This window comes from Gadus chalcogrammus, chromosome 2 (assembly GCF_026213295.1).
Source record: "Gadus chalcogrammus isolate NIFS_2021 chromosome 2, NIFS_Gcha_1.0, whole genome shotgun sequence".
Taxonomy (NCBI): Eukaryota; Metazoa; Chordata; class Actinopteri; order Gadiformes; family Gadidae; genus Gadus; species Gadus chalcogrammus.
The window spans coordinates 5,332,225-5,347,132 of NC_079413.1; the positions used below are offsets into that span (position 1 = coordinate 5,332,225).

The 14,908-nt window shown below is 48.7% G+C and overlaps 1 protein-coding gene across 5 annotated transcripts in view; it reads right to left on the reverse strand.

The window, feature by feature from the left end:
* Positions 1 to 14,834, reverse strand: part of LOC130370854 (caskin-2-like) — a 46,739-nt gene extending 31,905 nt beyond the window's left edge. For all 5 annotated transcript variants that reach the window (XM_056576382.1, XM_056576374.1, XM_056576366.1 and 2 more), the window contains exons 1-2: positions 14,052 to 14,834; positions 11,842 to 12,365 (exon numbers count right to left, since the gene is read on the reverse strand). In XM_056576382.1, the coding sequence (XP_056432357.1) occupies positions 11,842 to 11,935 (94 nt within the window). In that variant the 5' untranslated portion in view covers positions 11,936 to 12,365; positions 14,052 to 14,834. The remainder of the gene's footprint in view (positions 1 to 11,841; positions 12,366 to 14,051) is intronic.
* Between the last annotated feature and the right edge of the window lie 74 nt (positions 14,835 to 14,908).

A 14,908-nucleotide genomic window follows, 5' to 3' on the forward strand; every position in this document is an offset into this window, starting at 1 on the left:
GGGGGCTACACAGACTCTAAGGCCCAATCCCATTTCTACCCCTTACCCCTCCCCCTTATTTTGAAGGGGTAAGGGGAAGGGGTAAGGGGTAGAAATGGGATTGGGCCTAACTCCCAGACTCTAACCCTCTCTCTTATTGGCCCTTATCAGCCTCATACCATCCAACGTGACTTCGGTACCATGATCACAAGAGCAGGTGGTGTGTGGAGAACGTGGAGTTTAAACCAGGACTAGACCCAGCAGGTCGATATATGCGCCTGTTGCCTGCCCAGAGCGGTGCGTACGCGACGTGCTTTAGAGTCTACTCTCACTATGTCAGCCGTGACTGGTCAATAACAAGCCCTCGAGCAATAAACTGGAATGAACCGGAAGCATCGGCTGTCTTTTATCCAACATTTGGATCGAGGAGAGGGGTCGGGACATTGTGTGGTGCGCGTTCATAACCCTCTCTCCTCGGTCGCGGCACAAAATGTGATTCCACCGCGAAAACAAAGCAAGCCATACACACTGTGCGGCGAGAACACCCTGACGCAGCTGATAAGGGCGATGTTTCTACAGGGTGGGAACTCAATGTTATGCTCAGAGAACAAAGACATCCACAAGCCGTTCTTCAGCGGCCCTCAGAAACCCAGAGAAGCCCTGGCGTCAAACAGACCCGGGAGTTTCCGCCGGAAGGACGACAGTAGTCTCTCAGGAAGGACCAAAGGTTGCGTCCAGGCCAAAGTAAATGAACGCCCTCTCCTCCCACTGCCTCGTGATTATATGTTTTCAGGACCACAGGGGGGTCAGTTGACTGTTTAAACAGAACGCAAAGCTGGTGGATGTTTTATGGAGGTTACGGACAAAAACAAAGAAATGTAGGACACTCTTTCAGGCCCAGGCACAAACCAGAGTAGTTTCATCAATATTAGTTCAGTTGTTCATTTGTTTATTTTTTTTGTAGTTTAGTCGATTTAAGCTCTGTTGAACCAGGAGAGAATTACTAGTGAGGGTTAAAGAGAGATCTGGTTTGTCATGGTAAACATGTTTCTGGTTGGTGTTGATGGTCGATTGTGTTGGGTGGATGTTCCTGGTCAGGTTTGGTTTCTGAAACATTTATAGGCTATTGCCTAGGGTTGGTATGTTACGCTTCAAGTTGCTACCAACAAGATTTAGTATGAAAACTGTATTGTCTGACAATAAAGTTGCTGAATCAGAATACGGGACAGAAAACCTTCTTTGGTGGGGCTCACGTTAGAAATGTTGACAGGCAGGCGGCAGGATTTCAGCGTTGACTGGCAACAGCGGACCAGGCAGAGCTACAGATTCAAGGGCCCCCAGGAACGGCCTACGAAACCAAATGAGGCAAGCCCAAGAAAAACGTCTGAAGAAAAGAAAGAAAAGAAAACTGCCAGGAAAACGACAGGAGACAAGCAAGACCTGCACTTATATCAGTGTGGCCTTCGATCGGTGGAAAAACATGTGGAGACGGGGGGAGGACGGAGGGGGGTGCTAACAGCAAAACCCGACCGGAAGTTGGCCAAACAACGATTCTTAAAGAACGCTTCCAATAGGCAGAATGAAGGAGTTTGAGGGATTAGGAAGTCGCATGTTCCTAGTATCTTCTCAGTATCGGGGTCACCTGGAACACATTACTAGATGGATTTGGAGGAGATACCTCGAGCTTATCAGTTGTCTATTTGTTTCTTTATTAACTAAACGGTGACTGTGTGTCACGCTTCATGTACCATGATATCCCAAATTAGATTCTGTTTCCATCATGGCTTTTCCCACACTCATGAGAGTGAGGGCTTAAGGATAGTGCAGTCAATGCTACAATACTGCATTATTATTCAACGAGAGCACAAAAGTGTATTATCTTAAATGTACTAACTGCTGTCAGATTAAAGTAAAGACTGACCAAGTCCAAGAGATTAAAACTCTCTTGTTCAAAGTAAAAGTTAGAAAAGACTACAATGTATTGCAACGTCCATCGATTTAGAACCATCTAAAATACACCAAGGTATTGTGATGGAAGCAGCTTGGCCTAGCATGGTGTAGCCTAGCCTAGCCTCTTAGCAGTAGGAGTCAGGACGCCTGAGGTGCAGCACTCTGTGCTGTTGTCCAGCGTTTGTCGTGCACGAGGCAGGGCATAACAAGCTCACCCGTGCATGACACGGTCCCAAGCCCTCTGGCTAACAGGCTATCGCTCCCTGGACTGGGCTTTCCCTTTGACGCCTGTCAGAGCTGTCACATCACGGAGGCTAAAGGGGTCCAGTTAACGGCTCTGAAGCCCGGGACGCGGACACAACCTGTCTGAGCGCTTAATGCTAATTTATGAGCCTTGAAATGGGAGTTCAGTGGAGCTCGACAAGCCTGAACTAAATGCATTCTCTCAGGGTTCTTTCTTTCAAATAAAAAGCCTTCAAAGGCCGTGAAGATCTTCTCCCCCCGCGGACACGGAAGACCCCTGGTGAGACGGCGGGGCGTGTCGTATCGTTTCCCAGTTCTCCTCGGGAGGAGCAGCCACACTCATACAAACGGACGTTCTCACCGACCAAGAGATGCGCCAACCGTGGCTCGCAACCTTTTATTGGCTCCCCTTTTTTGGATTCTGAAAATTCTTGCGACACCAAATTCTGTAACACAATACACAATGTACACACACATGGCTTAACCCGATAAATATCTACCCATAATATAAATATCCCGGATGCTGCGTCGCCCGCAAATTGATTAGCGGTAGTTCACTACTACTAGGACTAGTAGTGTAGTGATCACTTCTGATCTTAATGGGGGGCAGAACCTTAACATGAGTCACTTCTGAAATGTATATGAAACAATACTGTACCCAGAGTGATACACATGCTAGTGAGTTAAGTACCCATTGTCGGCTGCTCAGCGATGTCCCATGATAAATGGCTTTCCAAAAGATCCTTATCCCAAACCTTCCTGAAGTCATCCTACCCCCTGAACTTTGACCCTTTCTTATCTAATAACTCAACATAACCATCTCTAATCAAATACCCAAATTAGCCATCTCTCTAATCTAATCCCAAACATCATGGGCTTAATCTAATACATACACTCCCTATCATTTTGCTACCAGAAAACAACTTCTTAAAAACAACTTAAGAAGAGAGATAAATTCTCAAAATGCGGAAGTTAGGAAACTAACGAGAGGCAGGAGAACCGGGGAGAGGAACCCGTTCGCAGGATCTGTAGCCCAGCGTGTGTTTGGCAGCCAGGGGGACGCGACCCAATTCCAGCTGTTTCATGTTTAAATGACGCGCCGCCAGGAAGAGAGCCGCGTTGCCATAGCTGCCTGATTAGTGGGGAGGGCAAGACAAGAGGAAGCGCAGAAGAACACAGGTCATGTCCGGGACACAGGTTAGAGAGCGGCGGAGGTGGCGTTGTTGTCTCTCCAAACAGGAGTCTGTTTGACTGAGGTTGACGAGGACGCAGACCTCCTTCTCCGAAGGACAGTTGATTCAGGAATTATCCGTGACCCGCTCTTTTGTGCTCAATGAAATGAAAACAAGAGGAGGGAACTACGAGCACACAGCCGAGCCTAAGACTTAAAAAAAAAACTGAAACGGCCGTAATTTCCTCAACCACATCTTATTTTTGTCTTGAACCGCAAGCCCCAAAAAAATAAGTACCATAACCCCCAAACATCTGCATCCACAAGATGTCCGCTATCCACTCCCAAGTGCAACACATTACATTTGTGTGTTTATTTCTTTTACTTCCTCACATTAAATATTTCACACAAAGAAAAAGCGACAGAAAGACAATTTCCCAAACAAAGCCTGGCCAAAAGCCAGCTGGAGTTTGGACGGTGTTTCATGAACCCATTCATCTGGTGGCTGTGTGGCACCGTGCTTTCCCTTTTCAAGACTTGGCCCGAGCTAGTTAAATCCATGTTTAGCCCGAGACAACAGACAGAGATGCTGCTAACGCCTACTCTAAGGTGGTGGCCCCGGGCCCTCTGCTCCGTATCCCGGGATAATCCCTTCACCCGTCCCCCCGCCCCCCACAGTCCTTGGCTCCCCGCCGGGGGGGCCTGAGCGTCTCCGTTATCTCCCAGGCCAGACGCCCTGGAGGGGGGATACTGGGAGGGACACTCCAGGTTGGGGAGCTTTTGCTAGCCCATCGCTGGGGTGAAACCCTAGGACTGAGAGCTATAAGTGTCAAGCCCGTTTCAGTCCCATGACCTCAGTTTTATTCAAGACAGTTTGTCATGGTTAAGTCTCGAAGCCATCGCAGGCGTGCATTTAAAAATAAGATTTCATTGCATCTCATAAAACTAGGATATTCAAATCGGCCCGAAACACTCTGAACCCCAGAGGGAAATCGAAGAAGTGTTGATAAGTAAAACAACACTTCTAGGTTTGCGGGACCAGCTTGTGACTCACGAGAACACAGCCGGAATCAGAGGATTCGCCACGGAGCAGAAAGTTGAGGTTCACCGAGAAAGAACTGTCCTCTCCATACCCGCCTCAGTGGGAATTGATCTCAGACAGTCACAAAAGTGGAATTGCAAACAAATGTATACGAACACAAGATATTTTATGGGAAATACAGAGTCTTATAGAATATTGTGTGTATGAGTGCATACATTCTTAGCATGGGCGACCCCTTACCCTGCCCGTGTTAATGCCACACCAGCTACAAACAATTTTACACAAAATACTGATTCATCGTGACCGGTTACCCCGCCTACAACCCAAATAAAGACAGCAACATGAAACAATGCAAAAACTGAGCGGACACAGTTACGATCACACAGGCAAATTATCAGCACACAGATCATCAACATCATGAGTACGCACACAAAATACCCCGCTCTAGAAACACAGTACAGTCATTGTCATCAACGCCATCTACTTAACAACGCATGTCCCCTACAGGCCGACAATGGGCCCTGGAAGAGGTCCCCGCAGAGGGGGAAGTAGGGGGGACTTCCAGAGACTAATGGACCTGACAGAGGGGCTGGACGTGGCCTTTCATCCCCAGACCAGACGCTTCCTGGGCTGGAAGGATGGAGGGGCGGAGGTCCGTCCTCCACCTCACCGAGAGGGCGGCGGAAGGAGGAAGAGGAGTGGGGGGGGGGGGGGGGGGGGGGATGGGAGGATGGAGGGCTGGGGGAAGAAAGAGGTGGCGGACGCGTTACAGGGGGATGATGGAGGGGGGGAGGGGGGCAGGGATGGGGGAAGGGGGGAGGGAGGCAGGGGCAGAGGGTGGGAGAGATGGTGGGCATGGATGGAGAGATGGAGGGGGGCACTGTGCTAGTTGGCAGATGTAAGAGAGATATGGTTACAGCTTACCCCCCCCACCCCCCACCCCCCACCCCAGCCGCCTCGACAGACAGCTGACACCACACTGTGCCAGGTATGTAAATGACGTCTGGTGGAGGGCCTGGTTGGACTGCTGCCAACGCATGACAGCTATCAACACAGCCCACCGTACACCACCAACACCAGTAAACCTACCAGTACGAAACAGACACCAGCATACAAAACACACTCTACCACCGCTTTCATCCGCCGTGTGAATGCCCTCTCTAGCTAGACCGTGTACTGAAGGGAGTGGGGGTCTTCAGTTTTAAGTGAGTTATGCAGAACATGTAATGATTCACCACAACTGCATGACTACACTAAATAATCTTTCATCTCTTCCGTAATCTTTAAGTCTTTAGTGTGTTTGTCTAATGGTGTGATGAGTGTGTTTGAAGGTGTGTTGGGTGGTAAGTTTGGTAGTAAGTTTGGTGGTGTGTTTTGGTAGCGAGTGTTGGTGTTGCCATTTACCAGAGGAGTGGGAGTCAAGACACACACACACACACACACACACACACACACACACACACACACACACACACACACACACACACACGAGAGACAGAGATAAAGAGACAGAGCAAGAACTCTGTTGACTGAGCTGAAAGGCTTTGAGTCACATTAACCAATCAGACAGACAGAGACAGACAGGCAGGGTCTATGAGCAGATAGACAGGGTTCCCCTAGCGGCCATATTGGAAAGTCGGTTGGGTAAGCCTTCTAGAATCTTTGGGTGTGTTTAGAATGCATCTCCATGGAGTTGTCGTCATGGTTCCCCTAAAGATTGTAGAAGGTTTCCCCGCCCAACTGACCAATAAGGACCGGCCGGCGGCGGGGGTCCTGTAGAGCTGGCCCGTGTCTGTGACCGCAGGATGCTAATGATGCCCTTGTTTTCCCAGCATGCATTCTGGCTGAACCAAACCGAAAAATATATAAATAAAAAAATGCAACAAGCGCCGACATTGTCTAGCTTTTTAAGAGCGTTGAGGGAGGTTGGCACTCTACACTTATTGTTCATACAAACCGATGCTATCTCCCCCCCCCCCCCCCCCTCGCTCCCATCCATAGGCTTTAACGGACATTTCCTTACAAACTCATTACTCTCTCACTTCCTGTTTTTCCTGTACCAGAACTTTTAAGTCCTCTACACATCACTGAGAATCACAGAGTGGTGTCGCTCCGCGATATGTCCATTTGACATACAGACAGGCAGAGGGGCACACAGTCTCTTTGAACACCATATCTGCAGCCCAGTCTCCCGCTCTCATCCAAGCACAGGGACCAAACAGTTACTTTATTTAGGCCTTTTTGCAAAAATTCAGTTTGAAGTCGTTAGAAGAGCATGGGGGGGGGGGGGGGGAGGGGGCTGGCTCCATGCCCAAGACCCGCCGAGTTCACCACCACGGCCAGAAGCCCAGCAGAGGAACAGTGTAGTTAGACACGCTCTGATCCCAGATGGAAGGTGGGGTGATGGGGTGAAGGAGGGGGGTGTCAGATTCCTGTCCAGGGGGGGGGGGGGAGATCCAAGGTATCATTGTAGGCTCAGTCATTCCACAGCAATGACATCATCACCCCCCCCCCCCCCCCCCGACACTCGCCATTCAGTCCCGGGACAATGGCTGGCTCCCGGCCAGGAGGGGGGGGGGAGCGGGGAGATGGGGGAGGGGGGGGACCATGTCCACACGGTCGGCGGTCGGCAGCTGTGAGTCATACGTCAGGTTTGTCATGTGACAGTTCTGCACAACCTTAAGCTGAGTTTCATTCTGAAATGTCCAGTCTCTCGCTCTCTCTCTCCCTTCATCTCTCACTCTCGCTCTCCCTTTATGTCTCGCTCTCCCTTTATGTCTCGCTCTTTCTCTGAAACAAGCCGAAGCAGCCGTAACGACGTCTCCAACTCTCTCTCCATATCTCCACAGTATGAGAAATGAAGAAGATCAGATTGCATTCACTGTATATATTCTATCATTTTAAATGTCTTTGGGCAAAGGAAGAAAAACGTAAGCAGCAATGGCAGCTATTTATTTAGAGACAGTTTTTATTAGACCCAAGGGGGGAGGTGTGTGTGTTTGTGTGTGGTCATCGGATGGAAGTCATGTCTTCAGGGTGGACAGCGAATGAAGTCGCTCATAGTGGTTGACCAGTCATGCAGCGAGACCTGTACTGTTATATAAGACACATAGATATAACACACACACACACACACACACACACACACACACACACACACACACACACACACACACACACACACACACACACACACACACACACACACACACACACACACACACACACACACACACACACACACACACACACACCTCTTTCAAGGCGTCCAGAGGGAATGCAGCTCAGCAGTCTGGATACATTTGAATATTCTTCTATAACAAGCAGTGTTGGAGGTCTGCCTGTTTCAGAAGATTATTGTAATTCTTCCAAACTTCAAAACAACAGACGTGAGACTTCATTAAGAAACCATATGCCTGTTTTCATGCCCTAATTAACCGCTGCATCTCTGGCTTCATAATGAATATGAAATATCTGACATTTTTACGATGCATTTAATGCAACTCTTACGATAGTCTGAGTGCATGTTCTTAAAATGGTGGGGAATCAAACCCTAACCCTGGCAGTGTTCATTACTTGCTTGACCAGTGGGAATCAAACCCCTTACTCAGGCACTGTTAATCCCTTGTACAACCAGTGGAAATTAAACCTAACCCAGGCAGGGTTAAAGCCTTGCTCTACCAGTTGGGCTAGACAGGGAGTCGTACCCCTTACCCCGGCAGTGTTAAGGCCTTGTATCATTTGAGCTTGACAGGGAATTAAACTCTAAATCTGGCAGTTTTAATGCCTTGCCCTGGATCAAGTTAAAAGTCCTTCAGCGGAGTTAGGGTCAGCCCACCCAAAGCTCTAACTCAACATGGAGAGTGGAGGTCAAAGGTCACGACAGCGAGGGTCCTTCTCCAAACGCTACGGGCCCAGGATAACCATCTTCAACTTCCTTCCCTATCCTCCGACGTCAACTTCAGCCTTGGAAAGAAAACACCAGAAACATCCCAAACCACCATGAGTCCCGGGGCCCCTTCACACAGAAGGACTACTGTTCTTCCTCTTCCACTTCCTCCCTCCCTTCTCCGTCAACATATGACTGACCCCCGCTAAGGCTAAGTGACCCCTTCCGTTTAGTGAACTAATTAAACATTTAGCAGTCAAACAGCAGGACTGACTGGCAGGTACACTGCAGTCAGGCCAGAATGTAGCGACCCGGCTAAAACTTTTCGCACCACCCTGGGAACCAGAGGGGGGGAGAGAGAGAGAGAGAGAGAGGAGAAAGAGAGGGGAGAGGGGACGCCTGGTTGACACCTCCAGCTCATTCATGTGTTGGGAGACTATGCAGCAAATCGGTTTTAAAATGGATTAGAACTGTCTTTCTTGTACGTGACGTAACTTATAGCAACGGTAGCGTCGCTCTAGCGGCAGTGAAAGGCATTGAGTGAATTCTCAATGCGCGAGGGTTGTGTCACGGGTTAGTCTGTGGGTCTGGGGTGTGCATGCTGCATTATAAGAAGAGGCCAGCTGTAATCCCAAGTCAAGTTTTTTTTTCAGCCTCTTGCTACAGACACAGTAGTTAGCGGGAGAGGCTGACGAACGAGTTGCGCTTCGACGCAGGACGCAGAGTGTGTTAGTCTGCTTCATACAGTTTATTCACTCCTCCGTTGCACCGACTGCAGCCTACTTCACACACCGTTTCCAGGAACCCTTCAGTGTGTTCACTGGGAGTGGGTGGGTGTAAAGATCATAACGTGTTCCGGTTCCATGCCTCGATGTGTCAAGTCCCTTCCAGATGACTGGGTTACTTCCATCGGCCCGTGGGAGAAAGTTTAGTGCTAGCCCGCTAACTGCTAGCTAGTGTTTTGGTACGCCACGGTGTATTCATATGACCACAAGGTGATTTAACCAATACCAACATGTGCCATGTATTGTTAGCAATATGTTGTGGTTTTGTCTGGAGTAATAGTTTTTTTAACCATAATAAATCTGCTCGTTCAGCATCTATCACCCTCCTAATGTTCCTGTAAGGAGGGTCCCTCTTCTGTGTTCCTCTTTAGGGTTGCTTCCCGCTATGTTGGAGAGCGTCCTTCCTTCGAGTCCTTCACTGGGCTTAGGGTAAGGGGGTTGGGTCGTATAATGCGTGCATGTGAAGCCCTTTGGGACTGTAAGTGTGATTTAGGGCTATGCTAATAAAGTTGACTTGACTTCACCAACACAATGCAGAGAAAGCAACAGAGGATGCTAGGGGGAACTCTAGTTTAGGGGGCGGAGTTAGAACCGTCACCCGTGAGTAGAAAGTGGCTTTGACAAACACATGGGCGGGGGCTAACAAAGTGGGCGGTACCTGGACAAAATGTGGAAGCCAGGAGAGGTCTGATTCTGTGTGTGTGTAGGCGGGGGGCCCTACCCATCATCCAGGGGATGACAGCTTGATGAGGCCCCGAGAATGGGCCCTCAACTCATCAACCAACATCACAACAGCCTGTAGGACGAGTGTTGACGCACTAAAGATGGTCCTATATTACCTGTTATATGGTGTTGTATATAGTCATGGCATAATATATTATGTCATGTTTATGGTCTGTTAGGCATGCTGTGGTTTTATGCGGTGTGTTAATGGAGTATTAACATGTTGTGTGGTGGTATATGTGGTGGGTTTAATGTGTTGTGAGATAAATTGTGAGTTTTATCTTTGTGGTATGCAGCTTGGTGTGTATTAGGCCTTATATATTGTGGTGTATAATGTGTTAAATATGGTATGGTATATATTTATTGTTGTATATTGTTTGTTTCGTGTTATATATTGTGGGATATTATGGATAAAATATGCCGCGGAAAATATTGTGGGTTGTGTATTGTGGTATGTTTTGTGGTATTAAGTGTAATGTGTTCTACATACTTTATCACAGCCCAACTGAAATCTTGCAGAACCAAACTGCTGTGAAGCTGGAGGATTTTAAATGGAAAGCACATTCATAGGCCCAAGTTGAGCTGAAACCCTAACAGCTTTGATAAAAGCAATGAAGAAATGATAATATGGGCTGATTCTGCCAACGCTAAAAAGGCGAAAGAGTGAAGGTTTTACCAGTTGGAAAACTTAAAATCATCCTATTATACTAATACGACTTTCCCTTGAACGTATAATGATATACTTTAGGAATATTACAGATGGCGGAAACTTCAAATCTGCAACCTGCCGTAGTCCAGCCGTAAAGTCTCTACCGAGAAAATTTGGCGGATTCAATTAGAACCCCTAGTGACGTAGCTAATGGACCACCTCAGCCTAGCACTTGCTGCTCTAAAATAAACCAGACCGCAAGCACGGTGCGTCAAAGACATTCTCCGGCAAAATAGAAAAAAAGAAATCTGAAAAAACAATCAAGGACCTCCCAGTGGTGGCAGAGTCCTTATCCTTCCTTATCCTCCACAAATGTTAAAGTCATACCCTAGGTCTATATCCTATAACGTAGATCTTCCATCATCACTCGGGGAAACTCTTCAAATGACGTGATGGATGCAAGAACCTTGGATCCTCCACAGATCTGTCAAGTCAAAGGTCAGCCCTCTGGCTGTTGACCCTAACATCCCGCTGTTACCATCTCTACTGTTACAATGGTCACACAGGTTGGTTTAGCCAGCGTAAACAACAGCTGTGGCGCCCGTCACACTGGCCCAAAGGACCTCTTTGAGTGCAGGGTGCCATCCTATCTGTTGAGGGGCCGTTTGTTGGTAGGAGATAGGGGTCAAAGGATACTTGAGGACTTGTGGGTGAGGTTGGGGTTGACCAGATGTCAATCACACCAATGCTGCATGATTGAAATCTGGTCAACTCCACCCTCATCTGCACCTCCCAAGATGCATTGCTTTCCCTGCGCTACCCTTACCTTAACCACAGCAAATAATTAACCAAACCGGAATATATATATATGAGAGAGTATCTTTCCCATGCCAATAAAGACCCTTTGATTTGAATTGAATAGGGAGAGAGGGAGGGAGAGAGTATGCTGAAAGAGAGAACATTGACAACCACCAGCAAACTAATATACATGACAAATGAATACGACCTCCCATTTGAGATGTACCTATATCTTTGACAAATTTTAAAAAGTCATTTAGTTGGGAATTTCTAACGCAAGCACGCACACGCACACTCAGCCAGGCACGCAATTGGAAAATGCTCACTCTCCTAATCGTTGACCTGTGTTGCTGCCTTGCCCAGCGGCAGTTAGATACAGAATGGAGATTTTCTTTGTCTGTTCAGGGCTGTTGGGCTGGTAGAACCAACAGCACGGGACATTAACAAACACATTTCAGCACCCCATCAGAACCAGAATCTGGTTAACGTCCTGATCTGCCATCATATGATATCGTAAGTAGGTGCAGTGAGATCTGCGTTAGCCAGGAGCCGAGCGGCTCAACTCTAACGTATTGACAAGCAGGCCGAGTAGTCAGCTAGCGGGGTACTTACTGTTACGGTTAGCTTTGAGCTTGGCTAGCAACTTCTGCGTGGAGGTCAGGTCTCCGCTCTTCACCGCCTGGAGAAGGTCCTGCTCCTTTCCCATGATGCTGCAGCGCTCTGGAGCAAGCTTCTCATCCAGACACGCCCCAAATAGAGGCTACAGGGGGGTACAGCTCTCAGAGCCACATCCTGGTGCCCATGGGGACCCCAACGCCCACTGCCCTCCCACCCTCCTCTTTGCCCTCCAGGGAGAGAACACGTCTGGCCGCTGGGTAGGTCCTGGTTCGATCCCCGACGCCAGCCAGGGAAATGGTTAACGTGTTTTTGAGAGCTTAGTTTCCTGTCGCACTGTCTTCCTTTCTCCTCAGTGCTTGACGGAGATGTTATTTCCAGAGACGGGGAAAAGGGGGGTGGATGGTGTCAGGGAAGCAAGAAGAGCTACTGTAGAGGGGCCGTCGAGGGAGGTGTGGGGGTGGTCTGTGGTCGGGGGGCCCCCTGGGAAGGCAGAAGTCTCGGAGCCGGTCCAACCAAACCTGAGAACCAGAAGAGAGAGGGATGGAGTGAACGGAGAGAGTGATAGAGAGGGAGAATGGAAGCCTGCTGACCACAAGAAGAAATGACACACACACACAAACGCACACTCACACACACATGAATAGACAGCTCATGCACACACACACACACACACACACACACACTAAAGACCCACACTAACAATACATGCATTCACAAATTCCTGCATGCACACTTACACATGCATACACAAAAACGCACGCAGGATCACATGCATACTCAAAGCCATGAATGTGAGTGCATGATTTTATGTGTGCGTGTGACACAAACATGCGCACACACAAACCACTGAGTACGAAATGTAACGGGTTAGCCCTCGGGGTTGTTTTTAAAGCCACATTCAGATCTCGTCCTGGTTCCTACTTTAGATCTCTGGACCAATAGGATGCTGGAGGATCCCGATCGCGAGTGGTCCTGCACTACCACGTGACCTGACGTTGTATACGGTGGGGCCCTTAGGGGGCCGACGCAAATATTTCTTCTCTGCACGTTTTGACATCCAGGCCAGACCGGCGTAGTTAAAGTGTTCCACAACACTGACCCATCTCAACCTCAGCCGAGCTTGACATGTCATCTTTAACAGAAAAACAAGAGCACTGACTAAAATGAATGTCGTCTTTGATACCTTGCTGAATGTGCCGTGTGTGTGTCATTTCTGTCAGGGCTCAGTTTAATTCGCTCATGATTGCCCTTAGTCGTGGCTGTACACCTCATAGTGTTTCAGTTTCTGATGCAACCAAGAAGCCCCTTTTTTGAGAGGATAGTAGGCTATGGCGCTTTTTGTGATGCATATAAATTCAGTTTTACTGCGGGGGCCACGGTGTTAACATGAACACACACGCATCGTTTGAGGTTGAGTGGGGAATCGGGTGGCGTGCGTCCCCATTCTCTACTCTGCGCGGTTTTCTTGTTGAAAACAACCCGCCGGGTTACATAACCAACACACCCGGAAACAGAGCAGTGTGATGCGGGCTGTCATCCCCGATCACCGGCCTCCCGTTAGACTCCTCTGAGAGTGACACACACACACACACACACACACACACACACACACACACACACACACACACACACACACACACACACACACACACACACACACACACACACACACACACACACACACACACACACACACACACACACACACACACACACACACGACCTGATTTAGGCAACACAACAAGAGAACAACTTTGATCGCGGAGACGTTTTGAGGATACGTTTTAACCCCCCTGTGGGCACCGAGTGACGCAGCCTGTGACTGTGTAGTAAGCTTAAGCGTAGGCTATTAGATAAAAACGAATTAGCCGGTAGGTTACTTAAATGTTGATGTAGTCGTTTTGGGAAGACCGCAACGCACAGAAAGACCGTCTGCGAGGGAAAAGACTACGACAAGAAGTTCCCGTTCTGTTTTATTCGAGTGGAAAAGCCTCCAAGGACTCCCAACTGGTGGAGGTTTCTTGCGGTGGAGGAGAGGTGGAGAGTGAAGGTTCATGATCAACCATAAGGTGACGGTGTCGCCTGGAAGCCACGAGACGACTTTCCTTTCCCGGGACGACCTTTGCACTAAACTTACTCACAACAAGTGAGAAGAAGCGGTGTCTTGTACACCTTTAAATAACTGTAATTTAGATCATACTTACTTTCTGGGGTCGGCCTAGTCTCAACTGGTCCAGAACAGAGTGATTGGCATTTTCCTGTTCCCGTCCGGGAACTCTGGTTAAGTTCTGCTGGGATGATAGTCACCAACTCGACGAGGAGTATTCCTTGTTTTCCTCCTGGCATAAAAAAACAACGTCCTTAACTTCGTGTGTGCGGAAGGTCTGGCAGGCGGTAAGGTTAGACTGCATACCGCGTTGCGTTGGTTATTAGCATTCCCGTTAACATTCAGGACGATATTCCACCTCGCCGTCACTACTAGATCCCACACACTCCACACAAGGTCTGGTCGTCCCTCCCACTACTGCTGCACCTCCTCCCTCCACTGCACCGCCCCGCCGGCTCACTCCTCGTCCCAAACATGGGGGGGGGTATGTTGAGTTGGCATGTTCGTTTCTTTATCATAAAGTATTTTATGTCACACAAACGCACAGACCCGTGGCGCATCTGAAACACTTTCACCTCCTCGATATGTTGGAGGCAGGTCGAGTTTCTGAAAGAAACGCGTGCGTGCGTGCGTCGGTGCGTGTACGCGAATACGGTACAACGCTGAATCAAAGAAGCCGTCTCGCGTTGTTGTGTGTGTCATTTCTGGCAGCGGTGGACAAAATACATAAAAGTCTGAGCCAGCGTACAAAAGGTCGGCGGGAATGAAAGGGAAACTTCCACGTGAAGTTGAGGTCGCTATTGTGTTCACGTCCCAAGAGAAGGGACCCCTCTCTGCACCTGCGCAGGTAGGGACGGGTCGCTTTCATCAAAGCGACTTCTAAACGCTCCACACACAATTCCGCAATTCGCTCTCGACCACGGCTCTTCATTACATGCTTGTCGCGGTGTTGAC